The 26,648-nt window shown below is 39.8% G+C and overlaps 2 protein-coding genes across 8 annotated transcripts; one reads left to right on the top strand and one right to left on the bottom strand.

Moving 5' to 3' along the window:
* Positions 1-251: 251 nt before the first annotated feature.
* LOC148834546 (E3 ubiquitin-protein ligase TRIM39-like) lies at positions 252-9,035 on the top strand. The gene is made up of 7 exons (XM_088915169.1): positions 252-463; positions 1,047-1,624; positions 2,430-2,525; positions 2,664-2,897; positions 3,079-3,226; positions 5,033-5,059; positions 7,195-9,035. The coding sequence occupies exons 1-7, from the start codon at positions 451-453 to the stop codon at positions 7,728-7,730; spliced, it is 1,632 nt and encodes a 543-aa protein (XP_088771295.1). The 5' UTR covers positions 252-450; the 3' UTR covers positions 7,731-9,035.
* On the bottom strand, positions 7,769-26,554 carry LOC148834545 (ubiquitin carboxyl-terminal hydrolase 47-like). 7 transcript variants are annotated; one of them, XM_088915174.1, is made up of 16 exons: positions 26,256-26,554; positions 24,448-24,600; positions 23,521-23,634; positions 21,993-22,089; positions 21,478-21,599; positions 20,462-20,532; positions 19,241-19,369; positions 17,995-18,090; positions 16,723-16,854; positions 15,470-15,598; positions 14,593-14,634; positions 12,931-12,971; positions 12,553-12,608; positions 11,641-11,750; positions 10,213-10,346; positions 7,769-9,981 (listed from the first exon to the last, which is right to left on the bottom strand). In XM_088915174.1, exons 3-16 carry the CDS (start codon positions 23,606-23,608, stop codon positions 9,870-9,872), a joined length of 1,359 nt encoding a protein of 452 aa, XP_088771300.1. In that variant the 5' UTR covers positions 23,609-23,634; positions 24,448-24,600; positions 26,256-26,554; the 3' UTR covers positions 7,769-9,869. The 7 variants fall into 7 exon arrangements, with proteins under 7 accessions (XP_088771300.1, XP_088771299.1, XP_088771298.1 ...); XM_088915173.1 differs by having other exon boundaries at positions 23,521-23,667; positions 26,256-26,492; XM_088915172.1 differs by lacking the exon at positions 26,256-26,554 and adding an exon at positions 25,637-26,216 and having other exon boundaries at positions 23,521-23,667.
* Between the last annotated feature and the right edge of the window lie 94 nt (positions 26,555-26,648).

The following is a 26,648-nucleotide window of genomic DNA, read 5'->3' as shown; positions in this document are numbered from 1 at the left end:
CCTGTGAAAGCGCTCCTGGTTTATGCAGGATATTGATGCGTCCTAAGAGAGGCCGAGAGTCCAGCAGTATAGAAAGGAAACATAACTGAAGAGAAGGTCATTCAGCCATCTAACCCATTTGGTAGTTAATTGATTCAAGGATCTCATTCTGCCGTTTCATGAAATAAACCCCAGTATCAGCTTCAAAAGTCTGCTGTGCCTTTAAGAGCAGAGGAGCCGCACTGCACTTCGGGAAGGGGAGGAGATCTGCTGGGTTGTACGCAAGTGGAAGTGAATAGGAGAGCTGCACGCTGTTGGTGTTTGAGGCTGCGGAACTGTTTCATCCTCAGTAAGGTAGAAACACTGCTGGACTGAGAGCCCTGGTTCAGTGCGAAGGAAGTTTGAGCTGATCGACAGTGGAAAGAAAGGACAGTGTGAATAAATACGAATAGGAAAGCTAAAGTACACTATATGGTCTGTACAGGTATGTGTGCTGGGATAGACTGAGGAGTGTGTTTGTCAAGTGATGTATGAGGTTTTTGAGCTTCATTAACTACAACATAGAGTTTGAAAATCCCGTCTGTGGACAAAAAAAAAAGTTCTTCTTTCTAAGGCTCACTTTATTGAATGTAAGCAATACATTAAGTTTTCAAAGTGGACTCTTTTCGATAGACGGAGGAATATTGTGTTACTGAATCATTGTGTTACTGCTTGTTTTAGAAGGGCAGCCGCTTGTAAAAGAAATGTTATTTTTTGGTGGACATCCATTCCTTGAGTTCTTTCCCAATGAAAACGTTACAGGGGCTCTCCTAGTCTCTGCCACTGGGGATTTCCACACTGCTATGGTGAGAAGCTCAGTTGAGAATTTGCCTGTGGAAGGTGTCAGAGAAGGTGTCTCTTTCCAGGTGTGAGGTAGCGAGAGGTGACTGAAATATTAACTAACTCCCATCTGTTGCGTCTGTGTATGAAGCCTCTGTCCCTTCAGATCTGTTCTGTGCTGTTTGTATTGTATTATTTCTGCTAATCTTCTCCTATTATTTTCTCTGTTACTGCTTCTCTTTTCACAGGAATGGCCTCACCCAGTAGTCTCCTGTCGGAAGAGCAGTTTCTGTGCTCTATCTGTCTAGATATATTTAACAAACCAGTCTCTACTTCATGTGGGCACAATTTCTGCTTGGCCTGCATTGAAGCGTACTGGGACAGTAGTGACGTGTATCAGTGTCCAGTTTGTAAGAAAGCTTTCCTAACACGGCCGGATCTCAGTGTGAACAGAAGCTTAAGAGAGATCTCTGAACAGTTCAAGAAGACAAGAGCCAGCAGTGCTGGGATCCCCTCCACTAAACTAGGTTGGGTGCCCTGTGATGTCTGCACTGAGAAGAAGCTCAAGGCTGTGAAAACCTGCCTGGTCTGTCTGGCCTCTTACTGCGAGACTCACATCCAGTCTCACTATCAAGGAGCTGCTTTCAGGAGACACAGGCTGATTGACCCCGTGGAAAACCTTGAGGACAGGCTGTGTGAGAAGCACGAGAGACTCCTGGAGCTGTTCTGCAGGACAGACCAGACCTGTGTTTGTCAGTTCTGCACTGAGACAGACCACCGGACGCACAGCACTGTGGCTTTAGAGGAAGAATACAGAGAGAAACAGGTGGGTTTTAAGACTAGAATATGGCTTACTGAAATATTATTCTCAATGTAAGCCTGGACATATTCTGAATAATCATAATGGAAATCAATCTTTAAGCTCCGCGTTATAAAGTTAGCCTTCGTTTTTTGTAATTCCTGCGTCGCAAAAGTTATTTACAACAAATTTACCAATCTCTTAAAATTAGATTCTATTTTAGATACACAAATGTGCACCATAAAGAATTTCTACATTTAATTATTCTGCCATAGAGCTTTCTCTATTGATCTGAAACTTATATTTAAATCTATAACAAAGTATGAATATTGTAGCACTTACAGATTCGTGCAGGACCAAGGACAGGTGGAGATGTGATAGGAAAACAAGCAATAGCTTTTATTCTTCTTTATAATGCCGACCACAGGATTTACACACACATTAGGGGACCAACAGAACATGTATACAGGTTTAGGGTGGTAACTTGTTAACAAACTCTACACACTTTACTAAGCTGCCCGGGACACTTAAACTAACATAACTCTATTTACATGAGCAGGGTCAGCTGCTGGTCATTGTGCGGACTCTCAGACTCCCCCCGGCTACAACTCCCAGCCTGCTTTGCGGTACCCTGAGCGCCTAGGTGCACTTCTCCTCACCACCGGGCGAGGGCGCTACAATATATTGTTGTGGGACTGAAATGTGTCATGATGATGCTTATTTAAGGCCACATGTCCCCTCTTTGTGTTTAGTGTGAGTGTCTGTTGATCATTTGAGTGTCTTTGGGTCAGTAACTGTGATGGAAGTGCTTTTGTTCCCTGTTGGCCTTTAGACTCAGCTGCGGAAGACTGAGGCAGAAGTACAACAGATGATCCAGGACAGACTGAAGAAGGTGGAGGAGATCAAACAGGCAGTGGAGCTCAGCAAAGTGAGTCCTGTCAAGTATCCTATGAATTCTAAGGCTCAGTGCACTACAGATTTACTGTAGGAGTTTCTTTCAGCTGTTAATGAACCTCGCTTTGTGATATCAATCATGTCTTCTGTGTGTTGCCTGTTGTCCCCTCAGAGCTGCGCACAGAGAGAGATCGAGGACAGTGTGCAGGTCTTCACTGCTCTCCAGCGCTACATTGAGAGAAGCCAGGCTGAGCTCATTGAACTGATTGAGGAGAAGCAGAGAGCAGCAGAGAGGAAGGCAGAAGGACTCATCAAAGAGCTGGAGCAGGAAATCAACGTGTTATTGTGGAGAAACAGTGAGCTGGAAAAGCTCTCCCACACTGAGGACCACCTCCACTTTCTACAGGTCAGCTCACACCGTTGAAAGGAGAAGACACGATATTTAGAGACCAAAGAGAAATAACTTTGTCACCACATTGACAGCGTTCTATATCATGTGCTAGTTTTCTTTGTTCAGACTTGCAAGTGCTCTTATTTCCTCACAAGGCTTTAAAACCTCAATGAATCTCTTCTCCTTCCTGCTGTAGAGATTTCCATCCCAGAGCTTCCCTCTGCAGACTAAGGACTGGGCTAACATCACTGTTCAGCCTGACCTTGGTTTGGGGGCTATGAGAAGAGTTGTGTCCCAACTAGAGGAGAGACTCAGAGAAGAAATGGAGAAAGTGCCTGAAATCAGTGAGTATAACTGTGTGTCAGTAGCTATAGTCTAGTATCGGTTTGTTTATTGCATCAGTTTGAGTTACAGATTTAACTCGAACTGGGTTGGTTGAGAGAACACTAGCTTGGCCATACAGATGAGATTGTATAAGGTAGAATAAGACATGGTTGCAAGGGGGTGTGTTTTGTTGTCTGAATTTATACTAAGCTAGCCACATGGGAGCCCAACTCCTGACCCAGAGGGTTGCAGTCAGTCCAGGAGGTTTTATAAGTCCATTTAAATTAGAAGCACATTAGGAACCAAGGAAAGGTTTCATTTTGTCTTAAGTATTCAAATAATGGCTACAATCAAATAATGTAGGACTTAGGTGAAATGAAGACCACTGCCGTTCCTGGTCTACATTTGTATAACCCAAGTGAGCTGATATCAGGTTTCAAAGAAACATCGTCACGTGGTATTAAGATGGATGTTGAAATATTGTGTCAGTCTTTGTAGCCTGTAGACAGCTCTATACAGAGCAGCAAAATAAACATATCGCTCTCAATTAATTAATATTGAATAGTGTAAAAAATGTTTTTGATGTGGTTTTAATTAATTGATGATTCGTGATTGACACAAAGTCACTTGAGGGATAAACTCAAGTGATTTTGTTGCAGACAAACTAAATTGTTGGTGAGGACAGATTAGGCACACGTGATCACATGCTTTTGATCTGATGTGATCAAATCTATTGGATTTCAGTCCTGGTGAAAAGAAAAACACTGAAAGGACAAAAATGTGCCACATGTCAAAGGAACAGTGTTCCTTGACTATTTGGAGCAAAAACCTCTGGTTGATACATCTGCAAGTCTAGTCCTCTTTGTTAACAAATCAAGATTTTGAGACAAACCTATCTGACATCAGTTAGTGTGCACAGACAAGCACAATGATTACTTAGTTGTTGCATACAGTGGACCAGTTGATGTTGATGGAAAGTCCAAATGCAATGGTTTGGGTAAGAGTTTCTAGTTGCTTATTAGCTCCACTTGCTGGGATTGATACCACCTAGACCGTATGGAGCAAGTTTGATCAAGTCCTGAGACTACACGTGCTGCCCTTCTTGTGGGATTATCCTGATGTGGCAACACTCCAGGAGGAAAACCATGCCCTTACACCTTGGAGAACAAAGGTTATCTTGCAGATAGACAGTGTAACAGTAATGTTGTGGGTATGTCAGAGTAGACCTGAGCTTTCTTGAACATGTATGCTATGAATTGGCTCATGCTTGTCCAAGGTTATTTAAAAGGAATAGGAGGGAATCCCACAAGGTAGCATCTGCAACGTGGTGCAAAGCATGTGTCACAGATGTGCAGCTTGTGTTGCTTCCAATGTGGTCACATGCTGATAGCCTTTGAGTTTCATAATATACCCTCTGTGGAACAATCATGTCGATAACAAGTGCCAATCAACATAATAAATGTCATTCGAGTAGGGAGCTGCATAAGCATTAGCATGCATAGGCTGCATAGGAACAGGTACAGGTTAAAAGAAAAGTAAGGAGAGAACTTTTATTTTTAACATTTCTGCATAGAATGAACCTTTAACCTGTTCCATAATAAATGTAATGTCTGTTCAATAAAATGCAAATACATATGCAACAGCAAAGATTTGGTCATTTTCCTGACAATAACGTTGTGAAATTTGTTGCAACTATAAGACAAGCATTTCTGTCAATGATCAGAGCACTTCTGCTCTGTCTGGGAGCTCATGGCACCAGGATTTTAAATTGTACAAAAACTAGGTGTTAAACACAACTACAATTCTCACATTTTTTTTGTCTCCAGAATTCCACAAGGCACGCAAGTATGCAGGTAAGGGTAATTTAATTTAACTGTTTAATTGTGTTGTTAAATGCAAGACCGTAAATAATGTGTGGAAAAATGTGCCAGTACAGCTAAATGCATAAAGTAGGGACAGTAATTTTCTTCTCCAGAATCTCTAAAAATCTAAATCCACAATAACTTCAGAAGAAAATAATACAAAATTGACACATTTGAAAATGGGATCTGTGGTTGGAACCTTAGTATAAAGCTACCATATGCATCCAAAGTGCCGAATTCTCAACATAACAAACTGAACCACACTGCCAGAAATCGGACCCAGAAGCCCTGTTGGACACCCCTTGACCTATCCTAGAGATGGTATGGAGAAAGAGAACTCGTCTTTTCTAGTGAGAAGGACAGTCTGGATGGGTATCCCTGCATCAGTGGTAGAATGATTTTAAAGTGTTGAATTATGTATAGTGAAACAGAGTTCCAATTGATTTGTCTTGGGTTGCCAAATACATCTCTACTCAATTTCAGTTTGCTTCCTTCACCAAAACATTTATCTTCATACATATCGCAAAACTCACTATTGAAAACTACATCCTGTCTAGTATGTGAGATAGGATGATAGCAAGAAGTTGTTATGTTTACAGTTATGTACACATGTATTATCTCTCAGCAAAGTAAGCTTAAAATTATTGCAATTGTGATAATTTTATTTCATTAATTAGCTGCCAGTGCAGTTGGATCATTCCCATGTGATTCACTGTTCCAGCTAGTATAGTATGAAAATGCCTCGTCTACATTTCAGAGAAATAAAATAACTAGTAGCTCTTTTATGCCTGTTTTGGTAGAGACCTTTCCTTAACAGTGCAGCATTGGCCAAAAGCCAAGAGAGTGAAGCGCTTTGTCTGCAATGGTCCTGTGATCTTTGTCTCTTAGAGTTGGACTAATTTAGGATTGCAGTTTAGTGCCCACCAGAGGGCAGCAGCTATTCATTTAGGTTTATTGCAGTAGAGAGATTTTTTAGCTAGGAGCTAATTGTTTATTGCAATTGATATTTGCCTAGTATACTAGTTTAGTGTAGAGCTGCATACTAGCTATGGGACTATGCCCGTATGTAATTTTCAATGTTATGCAATTGAGCCTATTCTTCCATTTGTTAACAAACAATTGGTTGTCTTATTTACTTTGGTGAAATGGGATCCTGACAGGTATGATGTCATGCCCAGGTGTCAAACCCATAGTCCTTACTGATGAACCCAGCCAGGTCTCCTGAAACATAAACACTAAAGATCAGTCTTGTCTATAGGCCCTAACCTCCATCAATAGATAATATGACCAAGAAAGTGCTTTACAGTTTACAAAACACATCTAATCATGTTTCGCATCTCTATTTTAACTAGCAAAGGAACCCAATACAATTTCCAAATCACATTCATTCTCATGTCCAGAAGAGCGCAGTTCTTACATTTCTAGAAAACAACACTTACTTTCTAGAAAATATGCCCAACAGTTCAACTCTAACTCTCTAGATTAGAGGACCCAGACACCTGCAGGTGTTTACTGGATCCTTATTTGAACTATTAAGCTGCTAGATGGGGATCTTTTAACATGTTAACATTATTGTTGTTATCGCACAGTAGTTCAGGAGGCAGTCGAATTACAATCTTACACTTCTGCTTCCCTGCTTATAAAAGTTTTGTGATCGAACATGGCCTAGCACCACTGCCTCACCCCAACATCACCATTGCAGCAGTTCTCCCTGGATTACCCCTTGTAAGTGAGGGGGAATGTGCCAGCTCTGATCTCCAACCAGCGCTGTCATTCCTACAGCCAGGCGAGAATCAGTGTGCTTGTTTCTTTATTATTAGTCTTTAACAGAACAACTGAATAAAACACAATAGTTAAAAGGCTATATCCAATATGTTTGGGAAATGAAATGACATAGATAGAATAATCTTTTTTGTGGTTATGAAAAAAAACTTAGCCCACTATCTGGATTTGAAAGTTTAAGTGTCTTAAGTTCACTACATTTAAAAGCTTTCACAACAACTTAATGTATCACCTTACAGATTAAACAGCAGTATAATATTCCTTTCTTTCCTTTCCATTTATTTAAGAGATGGATGAGATGTATGGTACTTTCTTCATTATTGTTTTTTTTCTCTGCTCCACAGTTGATGTGACTCTGAACCCCAATACAGCCGCTCGCTGGCTCATCGTGTCTCAGGACGGGAAACAAGTGAGACACGGAGGCACAGAGCTGGATCTCCCTGACAATCCTGAGAGGTTTGATCATTGTCACTGTGTGGTGGGAAAGGGTGGTTTCACCTCAGGGAGACACTACTGGGAGGTGGAGGTGGGGAGGAAGACTGACTGGGATTTAGGTGTTATTGGAGAGTCCGTCAACAGGAAGGGGCAGATTACGTATAAACTTCAAAATAATTGCTGGGTTTTGTGTCTGAGGAATGGGAATAAATACTGGGCTAATGGTGTTATATTCCCTCTGAATTTAAAGCCCCTGAAGGTGGGGGTGTATGTGGATTATGAAGAGGGCCAAGTCTCCTTCTACAATGTGGAGGCCAGGTCTCATATCTACACTTTCACTGACACCTTCACTGAGAAACTCTACCCGTTCTTCAGCCCCAACAAACATTATGGAGGCAAAAATGCAGCCCCACTGATCATCTCTCCTGTCAACGACACAGACTGAATGAAAGGAGGAATAAGAATACTAAGCAATAAGAGAAGTAGTGATGATATCGTTTTTATTAGCTTTCTCTTATGTTACATGACAATCTGAAATGTGTGGAATGTGAAAAGGAAGCAACATTCACAAATTTGAGATAATAGCATCCTCCTTTGACAAGTCACCACTAATAGAGAGATTTGTTTTAATTTATTTAATACGTAGATAACATAAACAAAATGGTATGATTTCTTTTTGAAGGAAATAAAACATATCTATCTGACATCAAAGCAGTGAATTAATATTTTAGTCTGTGTTCTTATACATATTGTTCCTTATTGAGCGATTTCTCAGACAGTCACAGACAGAATGTAATTATAGCGTTTCAGTGAGTCAATATTCCCCTTCCTACTCACCCATGTTTTTCTCATCCATGGTTTCGCATATTGGTGGTGTCAGGCCAAGTCTGGTGTATGACCGTCTCTAAAGCTCAGCTCTATTCCCTGCATGAATTACCCAGTTTAAGTTGGGATTTGTGACATTTCATCTGTCTTCAGATTCATGACGTCCTCCTGAAGATTACTAATAAGTGTAAAGCTACATGGTGTATGTTTATTTTTATAGTATTCTTTTCTATAATGATATAATGGAAATGTGTGCAGTAATTTCTTAATGTTCTGTCATGTACTCATATTATTTGTCATATTTCTGTTCATTTGCATGGTATATTAGGAATACCCAGAGTATACTGTATATATGGCATAGGAGTGCTTTATCCCTATAGATGCATTTTGTTCAGACAGCTCAGAAATGTATCCCCCACGATAAAGGAGGACTGCATGTACAGTTGTCATGGGTCAGTAAAATGTTTATTGCTTGTGCAGCTGGATTTTAGGGGTCTTGATGGAAACTCCTAGTTAGATCCTATCCTGGCCCATTTACCAGGAACTGTGCACTGCTGCTATGGTGCCAGCGGTGGGATGTTGGAGGCTGGGGGCTCCATTATACCTATTTATAATTTAGGGGATCTTAGGCAGAAGCATGGAGGGTACCAATGGTGTGGGATGGGGTTTTTGTGTTGGGTGAAGGAACTGTTATATCTTCTCCACAATTTCTGTAGCGGTTAACCAAAAACATCTACAGTATGCTTGGTCCTGAGTTTCATATGTCCTTGTTACATATATAACGGTTTATGTAATGTTTGCATTGTGTTTTACGCAAGCAAACCAACTTAACTTAAAAGCAAGACATTACTGTTATGTATTCCACCAACAAAATGCAAACTGTATTTGTCCGAGACATGAGAAATTATAAACCCTTCGTAAAGAAGTACTGGTGTCATTATTTTATTTTGCGTGATTTGCAGGTATAACTAAATAAAAAGCTAAACCAGTATGGAGTTTCAAAACATAACATTTCACTTTTATGATATTATATAATCTTATTACACTAGTATTATATTACTAGTATGTTTACAGTATAAATTCAGATTTATAATATATAATGTCTAGACAGCCACCTTCAGTAAGGCATGGACACAGTGTGTAGCTCCAGTGTACATCACTGTGACCTACTGCAAGAGCTGGAAGCAAAGGTGATTTTATTTTTCCCTGCTGTGCAGAGCAATGAAGCAACAAAGAGTGTGGGGGTGAGAACAAAAACAAAATACAATAGCTCTTTCTGCTTTGGACCCCTGAGCCCAATACTTGGGTCTGGGGAATGCTGGGATACTGAGTATTTTTAGCAGTGGTGTCCCTAGATAAGCTTTGAGAGATTTCCACTTGTGTGCTGTAATCACTCTCACTTGGTCAGTGTTATACTAGACGAGCCTTGATGGATTTCAGTGTAATTCTATTGGCTGTTTTTCTTGTTCTTGTTCTTTTTCTGACACACTTATCCAAGCTTTTTAAAAAAAAAATTCTGTGTATATTCATTCTCAATTTGGGTTCCAGTGTAAACCTATTTTGACTATACTGCTGAGCAGTTTCCAAGGCCTTTTGAATTAATCAAAAGGTTAGGTTGCACTAGAAAGTGGAATAATATTTTGTTTAGGCCTGTAGTGGAGAAAAGACTTTAAAGGTACAGTAGCTGGAAGAAAGACTGGGAAACACTAAAACCCCTTTGTACCTCTGCCAGACAGAAATCCTACATGCTGCAGTGATATTATGGTTTTGAGTTGATCCAGACGAGCAGCAAGCAGTCAATTAAGAGAAATGCTTTCTCTTCCTCCTCTTCTTCTCCGACTTCTTCCTTTTTTTTTTTTCTTCTTGGTTTTCTTGAGAATCAAAAAGGAAAAACAGAGTTAAAATGATGCACCACACACTTTATAGCCCTTGACGGACAGTTTATGCAGTGACCGAGAATGAATACCTGTTAAAACCTGGTACTTTGTAAATGTGTTTATTGACTCCAAGCTGCTTTTTCTCATGGTGAATGGACATGGCTGAGCTTGACTGAAGGTTACTGGTAATAATAATAATAATTAATAATAATTCCTTACACTTACATAGCACTTTTCTTGACACTCCACTCAAAGCGCTTTACAGGTAATGGGGATCCCCTCCACCACCACCAGTGTGCAGCCCCACCTGGATGATGCGATGGCAGCCATAGTGCGCCAGAACGCTCACCACACATCAGCTATCAGTGGGGAGGAGAACAGAGTAATGAAGCCAATTCATAGAGTAGGCTAATTGACTTCTGTAAAACTGCCCCCAGTGTGTGTATGTATCTATGAGTTAAATGCAATGGACTGGTGTCTTGTCCCAGGGTGTCTCTTGCCTTGTGCCCAATGCTGTGATAGACTTGGACCCACCATGACAATGAATTGAATAAGCAGTTATCTCACTGATAAAGAATATTTGGTGATTAGTCATCAACGTTCTTATTAGTCTGCAAAGGAACAAGTAATAGGTTTATTCCATGCTGAAAAAAAGAAGAAAGAGAACACAACGTTTCGGCCGTGGAGCCTTCTTCAGGTGTGAGAGAGACAGGGCAGTAGGCAAAGGTAAAGTAGCGGGAGAACAAAGGTTGGGAGGGAGGAGGAGTGAGAGGCGGGAGCAGGGGACAGAAAGAGAGGCCAATCAAGAGGTGTGAAGTCAGAATGGGTGCAGAGAGGTGTGAAATGAAACTTCCAATGAATGGAGAAAATTTAAAAGAACAGTAGTCTGTTGTTAAGGGAAGGGAGAATGTGTGATCCTAGCTGCAGAATAATTTTAGTTTCGGTGGTCTTTCTGATGTATGAGTTCGGAAAACCGTCTTTGAGAACACAGACGGAGAGATTAGATGGGTCGTGGCCGTCAGAGGTGAAATGAGAAACATTTCACCTCTGTCTCTCTCACGCCTGAAGAAGGCTCCACGGCCGAAACGTTGTGTTCTCTTTCTTCTTTTTTTCAGCATGGAATAAACCTATTACTTGTTCCTTTGCAGCCTACGCATGCTGACGCAGCTACCCACCTGTTCTTATTAGTCTGCCTTTCAGCTGTCGCACAACTAACCATTAACAAGATTGACAGATCTGAGCTGATTCAACATCAGCAGTCACTACACTCTGTACAACAATGGCAGCCCCACACGTGCCCCCCAAAAACTGTACACCCTGGACGAGACAACACTCCGTTGCAGATCACACATACCTGTAGGCAAAATCACGCACAGTAGGGCCAATTTTAACCTACCACCATGTCTTTGGACTGTAATAGGGAACCCCCTCAGACATGGGGAGAGCATGTGAACAGATAGCACCCCAGGAATGGAACCTGGGGCCCTAGGGCTGCACCACTGCCAGGAAAATGTATATATAAAAGTAAAGCATGAGCCAAAGGGATGATACACACAGATGGTAGACATCTATTTTTAATACATAAAGATGTCTTCATTTAGGCCTTGTTTCAATTACATCCCATGTCCACTTTGTAAAGTATACAGTACTTACTCTCCTTCTGCCACGCGGTGCTTTATCCGTATGATTACTCTTCTGGGCAACACAGTTCTCTGAATCCTCTGCCTGTCCCGTCTGCAGATTGGGAACACCGTCGGTAGCATCTGGAAAATACGGATGTTTAAAAGGATTCAACTTTTTTTTACAAGCAGTCCTGCCATCCTCTTCTGTGCCGGTGTGAGGTAAAACATCATTACAATTTAACAACAACAATTATTATTATTTTTTATTACATATAATTAATAATTTGGCACTTGTCAAGAGCCCATTCTTGTGGCAACATGTCCTGCCCCTTATTTTATTGGAGAAAACAATGCTTTTGACAATAACTTCTGACAACAGTGGTAGCCACTGCTCTGTCAGCATTTCTGTAACTGGAATGGAATTGTGGCAGCATTAAAGAAACATAGAAACTGAAAAGTTACATACAATTAAGTGTAGCACTGATCCATGCAAGACCTGCCTAAACAACAAGAATGCCCATTAGAATGGCGGATTTGTGGAGTTTTCACAATTAAACTTGATGCCCTTCCAATATGGATACAGTGTTAGTGTGGTTTTAAATACCCTGAAATGTTCCCTGAAAAACTCAATTTTACCTCCATAAAGCTAGACCGGTTATAATAATGGGTATTGGACAATAACTGGGAATGAAATAGGAGATTATTACAAACGGGTACATACATTTTCAGGTTTGTTACATTTTCGAACTCCCAATCGTTGAGCAGTTATTTTTCTTGTTTTACTCCTTGCCTCATACGGATTAATTTGTGAGTAGTGTATGTGATTTCAAATGTCTGTGAACTGATGTTACTAAGTTGCTGTCAGGAAGTTACAGCTGATGGGAACTTACAAGACAATGAAAAACAAATATTTTTTTACAATAATGATAGATGTTGCACATACCATGATCCCCATTTTCAGACACAACTCTGTATAAAAGCAAGTATGCATCCTGGGACCTGAAAAATGACAGCTGCTCAATAATGTGATTTATATATGTATATAATATATTGTATACACTATAATACACTAGTAATACACAATATTATACTATACTACACTAGTATATATACACTATTCTGCATAATAGACTGTATGACAAACATTTCATGAACATATCATAAGATCAGACCACATTTTTATGCGCAATGCAGAAATTCAGGTAATTCCAAATGGTTCACAAACTATTTATTGCAACTGTACATTGTGCAAATACTAAACATCTGTCCGACAAAGAGCTTAGTCAAATCTAAAGACCTAAGGAGAGAAAATTGACTATACCTTATGTAATGTATACTTGTCTTCATAATGATCTGATAGTCCTGAAAGCAAACCAGTAAGTAGAGGTTAAACATATACTGAAAAGTAGTCACTCTGTTTTGCAAAAAGTGTGAGGAAAACTGAGTGCTAATTCTTTAATCAAACTTTTTTCATTCACTCAGACAAGCCCTGTATCAAACAGAGTAATGTGCTCGGCTGAGGGTGTGACACACAGCCTCACCCCAGTAGGGTGAGCTTAGGCACTGCTTCAATGGTAGTGGAATGGGAGTGTTTCCATCCATTGTTTAACTTCTCCATCCAATACAGGCTTTTTGGGGAGCCAGAGTCCACACAAAAACTGGGTGGAAGGCAGGATACACATAGACAAACACACAGACATACTCCCACCTGGTTGAATTTTCTCAGAAGCCAAATAACCTACCGGTATTCTTAATCTACAGTCTTTGGACTATGGGAGGAAACCAGAGAACCCAGAGGAAACCCACACAATCAAAGTCCACAGAGATACCCCCCCCCCCAGGGTGCCAGTGCTGTGAGGATGCACTGCTAAAATTGACTGTGTTGTTTTTCCACACCACTGTCTGCAATTTGTCAAACATAATCATCCTGTTTGTGTGTAGGGGCGTAGGATGTATAACTTCATAAAGATCGATTTAATATACATCTGTTGTGTCTGGTTGTTATTGGGGACCAGAAATGTTTCGTTCCTGTCATTGCAATATGTATTTAATGTTTCTGTTCTTGCAAGCTCAGTACAATGGGAATTGAATCCTAGCAGCTCTTGGTTTTGTTTTGCTTTCAGTGTTTTTGACATCATAAATGAATTTCAGTAGATACAAACAAACCCAATGTAGTTAAATCAGGAAGCTTTTTATTTGGCTTTTCAGGATCTAACTGAGGAACTCCAATCATAACAGCAGAATGATGCCGATAGAACCCCCCCCCCCCCTTGGAAGCTGCTGTACAGGCAAACATGGGAAAGAGGGGAGGGAAGGAGGCGAAAATGAAGCGTGCAGCTGGATAAATTAGAATCATGAAGTTTCTGTATAGATAGGCAGAGGGCCGAGACCAGGGCTTGAAACTACCATTTCAGTAGTTTGGTCAAATGGATAAATGGTCTTTATAATGTGGGTTCGGCAGGGATGACAAAGGCCAGGTCCCATCGGCCTCAGCTGTTCTAATTCGTAATCATTCCTGACATCATATCCTCAAGTAAAGAAATTAAAAATATTACACGTAAGCCCTTCTCTCCCTCGGCCTTTTGCATCTCTCGTGCAGCCCATCTCTCCCTTTGCAGCTGCCCCTTGGTCACTCCTCACTCTGCACGGGGGTCCCAAGCTCCTCATCCTATGGCTAGGGGGTATCCCTCAGCTAAACAGGTTAAGCCAAATTTAATATGACTAAAACACTAAGTAAACATTTTCAAAAAACCTTTCTTGTGTGTTGTTATTTCTAGTGAAACCACAGTTGATATGGAGTTAGTCTTGAGGATCTGCTGTAAGATCACTTTTAGCGCATGTCACTGTTGAATTTACATTCTCTTGCATTAAAGCTCATGTTTTATTTGTCTTGCTATACTGTATATCCAATAATGCAATTTATTTTTAGATAATCTAGTTATTTATTTTTTTGTGTATGATGACATTTTCTCCATATACATACATTCTCGTGCTGCTCGGGTTCCTGGTAACTAGGCATGGACATCTGAAAAGAACAAAATCAAGCAAAACATTGATGGAAAAGAATTTAGAGAGTGTGTATCGGTAATAAAATCAATAAATGCTACTACAGTCCTTAGGGGAATCATTGATTGTTATGACAAAGACACAGATTACTGCTTATTTACTATTAATTTCCTCACTTTGTGGAAAAATCAGTAGGAATGTGTCATCAGTACCCTGTAGACAAGATTCTTGCAAGCATCTCTACTATCTACTCAATTTGTTGTTACAAGGGTCCAGTGGTTTTTGAAAAGACTGTTTGTTTAAAACAATAATGCAGCACAAAGAGTTGTAAAGAAACTGACTTCATATAATTGATCTTTACAAATAATCCAACAGAGTGATAAGTGTAAATGAGTTCATAGTAAACTTCAAACACAAAAATCAAAGAAAAAGAAATTAAGATCAAAAAGTGAAATTCACTGTTATCTTGAATTACTATGGTGGACATTAAGATGTGTCTGTAGATTAGTAAATTATGGATAGGTATTAAAATGAATCTGTGCAGTTACATTTTCACATGCAGCAAGAAAGAATGACCATTGTGATTACATATAACTAAATAATAAGCATTTGACACAAATAATTGGATTTATACAGTATAGCGTTTTGCATCATAAAGGAGACCAGAGCATTTTATACAATATAGGGAGAAACTGCTGTACCAGTTCAATTCAGGAGGAACTGAGGCCAATTTCCTCCCTAAAGTTGTATAAGCCCATGGTGGAAATCAGCCAAGATACTAGGATTCACACCTGTCAATTATCATCCTTATATTAAAGAATAAGAGCACAAGGGGAACATACTATAACACTTACTTTAACTTCTGTGTCATCAAAAATGTACCATTTTCCATCATGCAATGATTTAATGTTTGCCACATAATGCCCTCCTCTGTAACTTCCTATGTGATTGCAAAGAGCATACAGTTCGTATTTTTGAGGTTTCTGAAAGACAAATGTTTTGAAGATATATAAATAAACGTAGGAAGCAACACCATGAAGATAATAATGTTCTGTTGCTCTAAATTATGCAGTTTGAGAGGAGAACAAGCCCTAGATTCTACTCATCAACCTTTTCCCACTTCCACACAAGTACGAGACAACGCAGATCTCTGCTCAGCAATCCCATCTTTACTCCCCTTCCAGCTGCAGCTCCTCTTGTCCAATCTGAGTATTAAGTTCATACTTAGTATGAAGACAACTTCATACATATGGCCAGGATGTCACCCCTAAAGTCAAATGAGTCAAATCCGAAGGCGTCCTCGCTCAGTAACGATACTGGGATTGTTTAAATCCCGTGAAATGCATTAAAGAAGTAAATGAAGCAAAACAAAATTGTTTCAAAGCTGCTTGCTGTGGGATTCAGTTCAATTTATTTATTTTGAATCTTCTTGAATTTAAGCATTGAATATACATAATCTCTGTCACAGGAGGAATGAAACATTCTAGGTCCTCTGTAAGGGTCTGACAACAGATGCCTTTCATGCCTAACGAAATGCAAATGGAGGCTGCATGAGGGAGGACACCCCCCCCCCCTTTCCAACCAATGATTTGTCACTGTTGCAAAATGGCACCAGGCTTGAAAATGTGTCTGCATGCAGGCTGAAGAGTCCGCTTGCTTGGTCCAGTGAAGGCAAACAGAAAGGCACAAGCTATGGATGTGCAGGCAGACATAAGATGGATGAAACGGGGAATACGCTGTGCAGCTGTGCATTACAGCAGCCCGTTAGCTCAGCTTATTGAGGGGTTCAGGTGTCACACCTTTCACAAGACAGGTTAAAACCTAAACACATTTTAAACATGTCTACCAAAACATTACAGGTTCGATCCAGATCCAAATTGTATGCTGCTATCTAGATGTTTTCCTAAACAATTTCTTTTCTCTTCACCAACTATTATCGTAATTATCCCCATTATTTCTACAGTATTATAACTTCTTTGTAGTTCTTTTATTCACTATATCTAGATGTGTTGTTGCACTAATTCCAAAAGTACGTTGAATTGGGCTTTCAACAACTGCTTATCTTCATTAAAACAATGTGGATTTTGTGAAATTAAATGCACATTACCATTTTAAACTGTATCGTAAGAGGAATGTTCACTAGACACTCTATCTTCACATAGCTCTCTTGATAGAAGTCGTAATCAAATCTTTTCAGATGTAGACTTAAAATATCTGGCATTTCTCCTAAACAGCAACCCTGAAAAAATAAGCAAAATGAGAATCTTATATTTATATGTTAAACATATTTTTTTCAAAATCATAAAACATCTAAGACTATTTTCCAAAAACGCAACTGATATTAAAACAACCAATGCGTGTATTGGTAACCAATCATTATGCATTCAATGCCCTCCAGTTTTCTCTCAATTTCTATGAAATCATTTGCCCCTTGAAAACCCAAGAAGGGCTCAACCAAACGTTTTACACCAACAACATGAATTCCCACCCTTGGTAAAATGTGAAACAATGTTTTTTAAACAAAAGAAAATGCCTGTGTCCCTCAATATTTTCCACAAATATTGCAAACTGAAGTATATACAGTATTGTATATATTAACATCTGTGACAAATCAAGTACTCTTCATCAAGTGTATGAATCACAATGAACTAATGTGTACTAACAATGTGTATTATAGTCTATTAAACGATAAATATTGGATAAGATTAGATTTCCTTATGTAGAATTCAGACAGCCAGGCCTTGTTTGACTCCAACTGTAACCAGTTAAGCTCTTCAGCTGACTGGGATTTTTTCGGACAGCTGGACATCCGAATGTGGATTCTGAGACTGTGAGTGTATACCATTTTCCATTCTGTGGTTAAATTAATTTTGTTCACTTAAACACTTGCATTATGCTGAAGGTACTCAATTATAAAAAAAAAGAAATTGAGTTGATTGGACAAAAGGTACGACATTTTCAGACCCTCTTGGAAATAAGAAGATTGAAAATCAGTTAAATAATTGACTGGTCTTTAAATTCCAAAATGCATTAGAAATTGAGTAAAACATAGTTTTAACATTGGCAGAAGGGAAAGATCCCATACTGTATGTCCAGAGAAATTGAACAAATCAAAGTTCTTAATTCTATCTCTTTGTATAGATTAGAAATATTAACATATAAATCATTCTATGTTTATATTAATATACACATACTGTATAAGACTGAAATTGACCAGAGGCTTGGGATCAGGTATGAAGTAAATCTTCATGGTTTCACATAGCAGTTACAATGTAACAGGTTAATACTGATGTTCATGATGGATTGGGCATCGATCTGAGAATATTGGATCATGGTAGAAACCAAAATCATGTTCACAATCCTAACCATGACAACACACCATTTCTGTGTCGGTTTTGTCTTCACAATTGTCGCAGTACAGCTGGTCTTCTCCTGTCATTTGCGAGGTTCTGAAAAATTCTTCAAGAGCATCTTCCTGCGAAGAAGGACAATGAGGAAGATGGAGAAGTACATCAGCGTGTGGAAAAGCGGAAACGTTTGGTAGATTACTTTGGTATCTTTGGTAAGATCCTAATGGATGCAAGAGAGAGACGAATATGTAGAGTATGTGACACAGCTGGCCTTGCTGAGGGAATGGGAGTCTAGCTGTGAGGATACGCTGCCTAAAACCTCCTCACTTTTATGAGGACTGAGCTAGTCTCCTGCAAGGGTATAGATGGCAACTTATATATAGGCAAGCTGAAGTGAATGAGATTTGGGTCTAGCCATCCCCCAAAAGTATCAAAATGCCAATAGTTGCACATTGGCTCAGAAACCTTCAGCTGTTTCTCTGTTTAAACAGTTATTAATCAATTCCCATTAATAAAATGGGTTTAAAATGTAATTCTGTTTTAAAATCAACATGGTATTAATGCATTTAAACAAGAAAGGAACAAGTAAAGTTTTATTCCATGCTGAAAAGAGAAAAAACACCTGAAGAAGGCTCCACAGCTGAAACAGTTGTTTCTTTTCTTCTCTTTTCAGCATGGAATAAATCTTTATTCAAGTAGGTAGCCTACGCATGCCGACGCAGCTACCTACTTGAACTTCTTTACATAAGAAACACCTGCAGAAAGAAATAATGTTGTTCCCAATCATCTAAATATTTTAGATACCTCTCTACATCAAATAAAATCGGTTTCTGTATTACGTATATGTCCATCCATCCATTTCCTAACCACTTCTTCCAATTCAGAGCAGCAGGGGAGCCAGAGCCTATCCCAGAAAGCAATGGGTGCAAGGCTGGATACACCCTGCATGGGATGTCAGTCCATCACAAAGTAGACACATGCACTCACAACAGGGCCAATCTTCCCAGAAACCAGTGAACCTACCAGCATGTCTTTGGACTGTGGTGGGAAATCCAGACATCCAGACACCCATAGAAAACCCATACGAACAAGGAGAGAACATACAAACTCCACACAGACAGCATCCCAGGAATTCAACCCAGGGTCTGAGTGCTGCGAGGCAGCAATGCTAACCACCGCACCACTGTGCCATCCCTATTATATCCTATACAATAAATAAGGTAAATATGATATATATAATAGATATGGATACTGATGGAGCTGGATCTTACTTACAATATTGTAGAGCTCATTGTGTTGTACGTTAACAGACAATGGAATATCCAGGAATTGACTTTTATCCTCCTCTGACAGATAGTTGCATTTCAAACACTTTGTTGTATGTATTAAAGTGCCCTGAAAAAACTGAAGACATAAACAAAACCAACTGCCATTGAACAACTCGAGATTTGTTTCCTATTCAGACATTTGTAATGAGGACTGGCGACACTGAATAAGAAAATGCATTTTAGGGGCTTGCTTTTATGGTGGACTCAGTCTTCAGTGAAAACTGATGCAGAGAACTGACATCTTTCAACACAAAATCTAACATATTTAAGTGCCCAGGAGCAGACCAGCAACCACAATGGATACTGTGACACAGAGATTTAAGTGTTAAGTGATTTAGTGAGTTTAAATTAACCATGACATATGGAGGCAACATAGCAATGGCAAGGCAAATTATTAAATGCAGCTATTAATTATTAATTAGCAGGAAGTAATTTAGAGATATCTGCAAATAATTTCTAGATATCTATAAATGATTCAAGATGGACATCATAGGAATATCTTCAAGTGATTTAAAAATATATCTCAATCATTTGCAGACATCTTCAAATATTTAACGATATATTTGAATGCTTTTAGTAATATCTAAAATTGATCACTTGGCTTCCCATATACAGGAATCATTTACAAGATAGATGCGGGATACATTTCCTATACAGTATATGGCACATGTGAGTACAGGAACAAGTAAAAGTTTATTCCACGCTTAAAAGAGAAGAAAAGTAACACAACATTTCGGCTGTAGAACCTTCTTCAGGTATGACACTCACAGCCGCAAAGACACTTGTAACATTGTTCCTCTCACACCTGAAGAAGGCTTCACAACCGAAACGTTTCGTTTTCTCTCCTCTCGTTTCAGCATGGAATAAACCTATTACTTGTTCCTTTGCAGACTATGCATGCTGACGCAGCTCCCCACCTGAACTACAGTACATACAGTATAAAAGTACAGGAACAGTGGATTAAAGATTGCAAAGTGTATTAAAGCTGGAAGGTAAATAAGCAAGCATTATTTTCTTGTGCAGGTACTGTATATGAGTGCCAATATTTGATTGTTCACCTGAAACGTGATGTAACATGTTCTGGACATCTCTTTTTGTTTGTGTACATAAAGCCAGTAGCACCTGCTGTTCTGTTTCTAGTTTATGAGTAAAGCGAAGTTTGACATACCTTTGAGGCATCTCTGCTGACTGCATTTAATATCCTCTGGAAAAACTCCTCGGCATCTCTTTGCTCATAAACTGAGAAAAAAAGTATATGCTTATCATAATATCACTCAAGGATATGATAAACATTAACATAAGGCTTTAACTCTCGTTTTTACAAGAAATCCAACTCACATCATTCTGCAAACCAATGCTAAGTAAAGAACATACATTAAAGTACATAAATAAAATGTACATAAATGTACATAACATCATTATTGCAAGATCTATACTGTAAATTTTTACATCGTATTCTAGAGCTCTGATTATAATTCACTCATTTTCTAATTAGATAAATATTGAAATTAGGATTTCTGTAATTGTTCTAAACTCTTTAAATCATTGTTTTCTTGTTGCAGTATACGTTATTTAATGCTTTATTGTTTCTTCCTAAAAGTAGATATCGGTTTTCACAACCTGAGACTTATTTTATCAGATAGACGGTAAGTGTAGGTTTCTTTCATCCTTATCCAAACCTATTCATTTTAAACAACTTTAGCTGCCATTTCTTTCATTTGCAGGTGGTTTTGAACACAAGGTCCGCATTCAGGGGCTTAAAAGAATGAAAGAAACTGAACCTGTTTAGTCCTGATCAGGGAAGGCAGTGGGGGCAATTGCCTTAAGGCAATAACCCAGGTAATCAGGATCCTCGACGCCACTGACAAAGTCAACCCAATTCTTTATCAAATGACAACAGTCAAACTCAAACGAAGCGCAATACAGGAAAGTGCATTTAAAACAGAGAACAGGAAGCATTTCTTCACCAAAAGGGTGGTGAGGGTGCAGCAGAACAATCTACCCAGCCAGGTTGTTGAAACCAATACCCTGGTTTCTTTTAACAAATGGCTGAATGAGATCTTGCAATCAGGATGGGGGGGGCTCTACTTTAGGCCAAATGGGCCAAATGACTTTCTTTCATTTGTAATCTTTTTAAGTTCTTACATTCAGAAGTGCCCCCAATTCAGAGAGCGTATGACCTACCGTTTACTATCCCAAGACTCCTGATGATGCCCTTTGTTTCAACACATGCGTGTCCCTGTTCTAGTCCTTCAAACAATGTCCTGAGCTGGAATGAGACACTTCCTTCGCTCTCCTCCTCCATCCTGACAAAACGTGAAGTTTGAATTATGTATCAATACACACAAGATATTTTAAACATTAATTTAAAGATAATATGGGACATGTTTAATTATGTAATTAAATTAAATTTATTTAACTGAATAGGTATTTAATTTCATAGGTGTGCAATGATGAGTTAAAGAGAAATTAAAGCATCTTAACAACTGGCTCTGTGGAATTCAAATCCTGCATTTCTGCAAGTAGACCTGGTTTTAATGAATTTATATGGCTCAAATACGTAACTTTAAATATAACAAAATACTAAAGGAGGAACATTCACCACAGTATCCATCCCTTCTTCACCTGAAAACAAAATTAACAAAATACAATCTCCAAAACAAACAGCAACACAGTAAAATATTGAAGTGTTTCCAGACCCATTTATTGCAGTTCTGAATTCTGGGGTCATGAAGAAGACTTGCAGCACTGTGTTCAAGTAGCATGTTGCTCCTTGGTTTTTCAAACCATTGTAACCTGAAACAAATACAAACACATCCGGTATTTTGTCAGCAGCCATTTAATGGTCAGCACCTGCTGTATTGCACCCTGCTAATCAGAACTGGCAGCCCACTGGAGCTCAGCAGGTGTGAGCCTGGCTGGTATCTGAAGGGGAGACTCCTGGGAAAGCTAAGGTTGCTGCTGGAAGATTTGTTAGTGGGACCAATAGGGCGTGTTTGCCTTGAGATCTGTGTGGATCCTAATGCTCCAGTATACTGTAGTGATGGGTACATGATACTATAAAAGTGGCACCATCCTTTGTGTGAGACGTAAAACTGAGGTCTTGACCCTCTGTGGTCATTCAAAATCCCCGAGTATCTCTTGAAAAGTGTAGGGGTGTCCTTCCCAAAATCTTCCCATCATGGCCTCCGAATAATCCCCGTCTCTGAACTGGCTTCATCACTCTGTTCTCCTCCCCACTGAGAGCTGGTGTGTGGTGAGTGTACTGGCACACTTTGGCTGCTGTCCTATCATCCAGGCGGGGGCTACACATTGGTGGTGGTGGAGGTACTTACATCTAAAGAGCTTTGAGTGGAGCGTCCAGAAAAGCGCTATACAAATGTAAGGATATTATATTATTATCAAATTTAACACAAGAATGCTTTACTTTCGGGCAGCATGGTGCTGCAGTTTTTCCATTTTAGCATAGAACCCCAGGAACTGAACTGAGGGCACCAGCATGCAACATTGTGTTTCTCCTGTTTTCAGCACAGAATTAACCTTTACTTGTCCATTTGCAGCCAAGCACTGACACAGCTCTGCACGTGAACACCAATAAAAATATATGTTTTTGTTTATACTGGAATACTAGGATGAGATTCCTTACAGTTTGTGGTCAATCTTTGTATCCAGTCGAAAGAAAGAACTTCAAAAGTGTCCTCCACTTTTGAAGTTCTCATGCTGCAAAGCTATGTAAATTGAAAACAAAGTTAATGAAAAAATGTATACCCAGCACATTGAAGCCAGTTAAACCAGGGCTTCTTTTATTCCTTCACTCTACCTGCAATGCTGGAACCATGAATCTGAGCAGAGGACAATGAACACAACTGAGCAATTGATTAGTAGTTGTTTTGTCTAATATATATCCATGAACAGTATATATGAAGTCCAAGTACATTTCTTCCTTTCTGTACTTATGAATTCTGTGCCTTCTAATCATGTGGAAAGAACAAAGCTCAAGTCTGGAGATCATATTAATCGGGGTGTTAGTTTGCACTGAAGAAAGGTCTGTAAAGGGCAGAAAAGTTGACAAACAGTTTGCTCTTGCACGTTTTCAATTGCTCTACAAACAATGCTGGGATTTGCATAGAGAAGCTGGAATGGGAGATGTTCTTCTAGCTGTCTCATGAGCAATTGAATGTAGATCATCACAGATAATAAAAGGTCATTAATCATGTTCAGTCTCACCCTTTGTTGGCTGTCCTGCTGGGTCCTGGTCCTCAGTGCCGTCATTCATTTGCCCAGTGAAATCATCAGCAATGATACATGAGCCCATCCTCTTTCACACCCAGTCTCCCGCTCCTGCAGAGCAACAGGGAGTCCTCTGCTCAGAGGCTGCAGAAATGAAATATGTCATATACACGCACATAGCAGCTACAATACTTTGTATATCCGAGTGGATCATGGATAGTCACAAATGATCAATTCATCAAAATGATGTCAAAAACATTGCTCAAAATGCAAAAATATGCATGCCTTATTTTTCTGAAAACATGCATGCATTAATAGAGTGAAAAGTTTCATTTGATGCCCATTGCAGGAATAAAGTGAGCGGTCAATTACTTTGTAAGAGGTATTTCTGTAAGAGGGTGGCAAAATATTAAGCGAGCAACCGAAAGAAAAACAAAAACGACTGCTAAGACCATTATGTTAGATTCCCTGAATCTCAAGCCACAACTCTAAGGTTTCATGAAGGTGACCAGCCTTAAGTACAGCTTAGTGCACACCTCAAAAAGACGTCAACCGGTCACATCAGCTCTCTTTCATAAAATATCTATAATTTTACTGCACATACTCACCCTTCACTAATTATCATGGGGCATTACAACCTGAAACTGCTCATGTGTGATTAGTTTCCATCCATACTATACTAATCTAGCAAGAGTGTGTAATAACACTTTCATTGGACCAGAGATGAAAAACGTGCAGAACTCAAGAGAAATATTATAGGAGGTGATGAATTATAACACCACAGCGCACCCTAATGTCCACAAAACTAATCACATGAAGGATCACTTGGCAGCACAGTCTTCGGTCACGACATGCAGAAAGGATAAAGCTGTTTAGGAAACGAAAAGGGAAGAGAAGGAAATGTCACTTGTTTGATTGACTTACTCAAAGACAAAGGTGGTCTAACGTCTCCGCCCGTGTTTCCTACAGAATCCTACTCCTCTGCAAGCTTCTCAGTCCTTGACTCACCCCACCATCAGAACCTGTTATGGTTCCTTCAGTGTTGGACCTGTCGTTCTCTGTCTGTGTTCCTCTGTACTGAGGTTATGGAAAAAGAAATATCGAGCACTTAATAGCTCACATACCAAAACCGAATTAAATACAGTTTGAAAAATTTTAATAGGAAATTCATGCAAGGCAACTAATGGAGTGTGTGTAGGTGGTCCTTTCCGTCTATATGCATTGAGACTCCATTGTGTCCGTTTCATCAGGTTTGTTCACACAGGATGGCAGGTGTGATAACTAGTTCAATTTTCGTTTTGTTTTTTTTGTCTATAGAAAGACCCTTGTCTTGCAGCCCTGGGTTCAAATCCCACATTCCAATCTGTGTGGAGTTTGTACATGCACAAGGATACCCTTCTGATGCTCCAGTCTTCTCCCACAGACCGAAGACATACTGGTACACTATTTAGGAGAAAACTGGCCCTTTTGCGCAAGTGTGTGTCTGTACAGTATGTGCTCTGCGATGGAGTTCTAAGTGTACCCGTTTAGCCCCGTTGTTAGGCCCCAGCCCAACCTCCAGCATGAACTGAAAGAAGCAGTTAAGAAACTCGGAAATATACTTCGTCCAGTACTTTAAAATCCTATAGAGGGCAGCAAATTTTACTTTTGGTAGGTTGCAGTTGAGAGTATTTTTACTTACTGATCAGGAGATTAGCTCAGTAGCTAAATTCTTTGAAACTGGTATTAATCTAGCGTCCTAGATTATTACAGAGGTGCGCACTAACCGCGGAGTCATCTCCGGTTAATACGCTGCTTTCAAGTCATTGTAATTGACCCAATAAGACGTGAGGCCACTTGCAAATAGTCGCATGATTTAATATTATGAACTGCTGAAAAAAATATGGCTTTTTACATTCATCCTGACCTATTTAACCCATCAAAATGTGAATCCTTAGCATGAATTTCTCGTTCGTGCCAAAGAAAACGAATTCAGGGATGTAACCAAGCTACCTGTCGCCATTAATGTTACTGTTTGCCGCGTATATTATTGTACAAATCAGTAAGCAAGTTAACATTTGACGAGTATAATCGAATAACCAGAAAAACACAGAAGTGCAATCAAAATACTTACATAATCACGCAGCTAAGCTCCTTGAAAAAGAGTAATTTGGAAATTACCTTTGTCTGGGACTCAACGACTCAAATTTGTTTTGTGGGATATATATTTTCCCAAGCAGGCGAAAGAGTCTTGGGATATATCCATTTACAGCAGCGATCTTTACACAAAACACAGTGCATAGCGCTTCGAAGTAAATAGAAACCTCAAGTTAGAAGTCGTTAAAGGGAAAGGCAGTTCTGATGAGAGTTTTATTTCCACTTTCGTTTTCAGTACACACATCAGATTATACTGAGGCGTCGCGTTCTTAGATATACAGTATTACTTTTTTATTTTCAGCCAAAGCAGATCTTCCTCTCGTTATCTTATAAACACAGACCCCCCCACTAATTTATCCTAGCAAGCGACGGATACAAGGTGGAGTACCACCTGGGCAGGATGCCAAGACCAGTTTTCCTAGAAACCAATTAAACTAGAAACTCCACGCAGACAGCACTGCAGGTACTGATGTAGTCAGTCTTATTACACACGATTCCATGTTTATATCATGCAAACCATGGAACAAAAAACCGCAGGATCAAAGTTCCCTTTTCACATCGAGAACACCCACGATAAAGTTAATGCAACGTCTTACGTGTGTCACGATCGCTACTCCTCCTCTTAGGGCGCTCCAGCTCATCCTCGTTCTGCCTCATTCCCCGCACCTGTTCCTTATTCCAGCCCCTCTTCAGTTCCCCCTTAAAAGCCAGACGCAGACGTCAGTCGTAGCTTTACGTTGAGTCCCGTTTCGTGTGAGCCCGGGTCCTGCTGTGCCTGGCTCCGTCATGTTTTTAACTTTCTGTTCCTGTTCCCCCCCCCCCCCGCCGGTCCCGAGCCGGTTCCCGTTTTTATTCTCCCGGATGGATCGCCTGGCCATGGACTTAAGCTTCTGTTTCGGATTCCCCGTTTGGACTTCTACTTGGATCACCCGCCCCGGACTCACTTCCCCTGGATACCTGCACACCAAGGACACGCCCCCTGTCTCCTG

The sequence above is a fragment of the Atractosteus spatula genome, chromosome 5, assembly GCF_055471065.1.
Source record: "Atractosteus spatula isolate fAtrSpa1 chromosome 5, fAtrSpa1.hap1, whole genome shotgun sequence".
NCBI lineage: Eukaryota > Metazoa > Chordata > Actinopteri > Semionotiformes > Lepisosteidae > Atractosteus > Atractosteus spatula.
The sequence above is the reverse complement of the archived record's forward strand: the minus strand, read 5'-3'. Positions and strand labels throughout refer to the sequence as shown.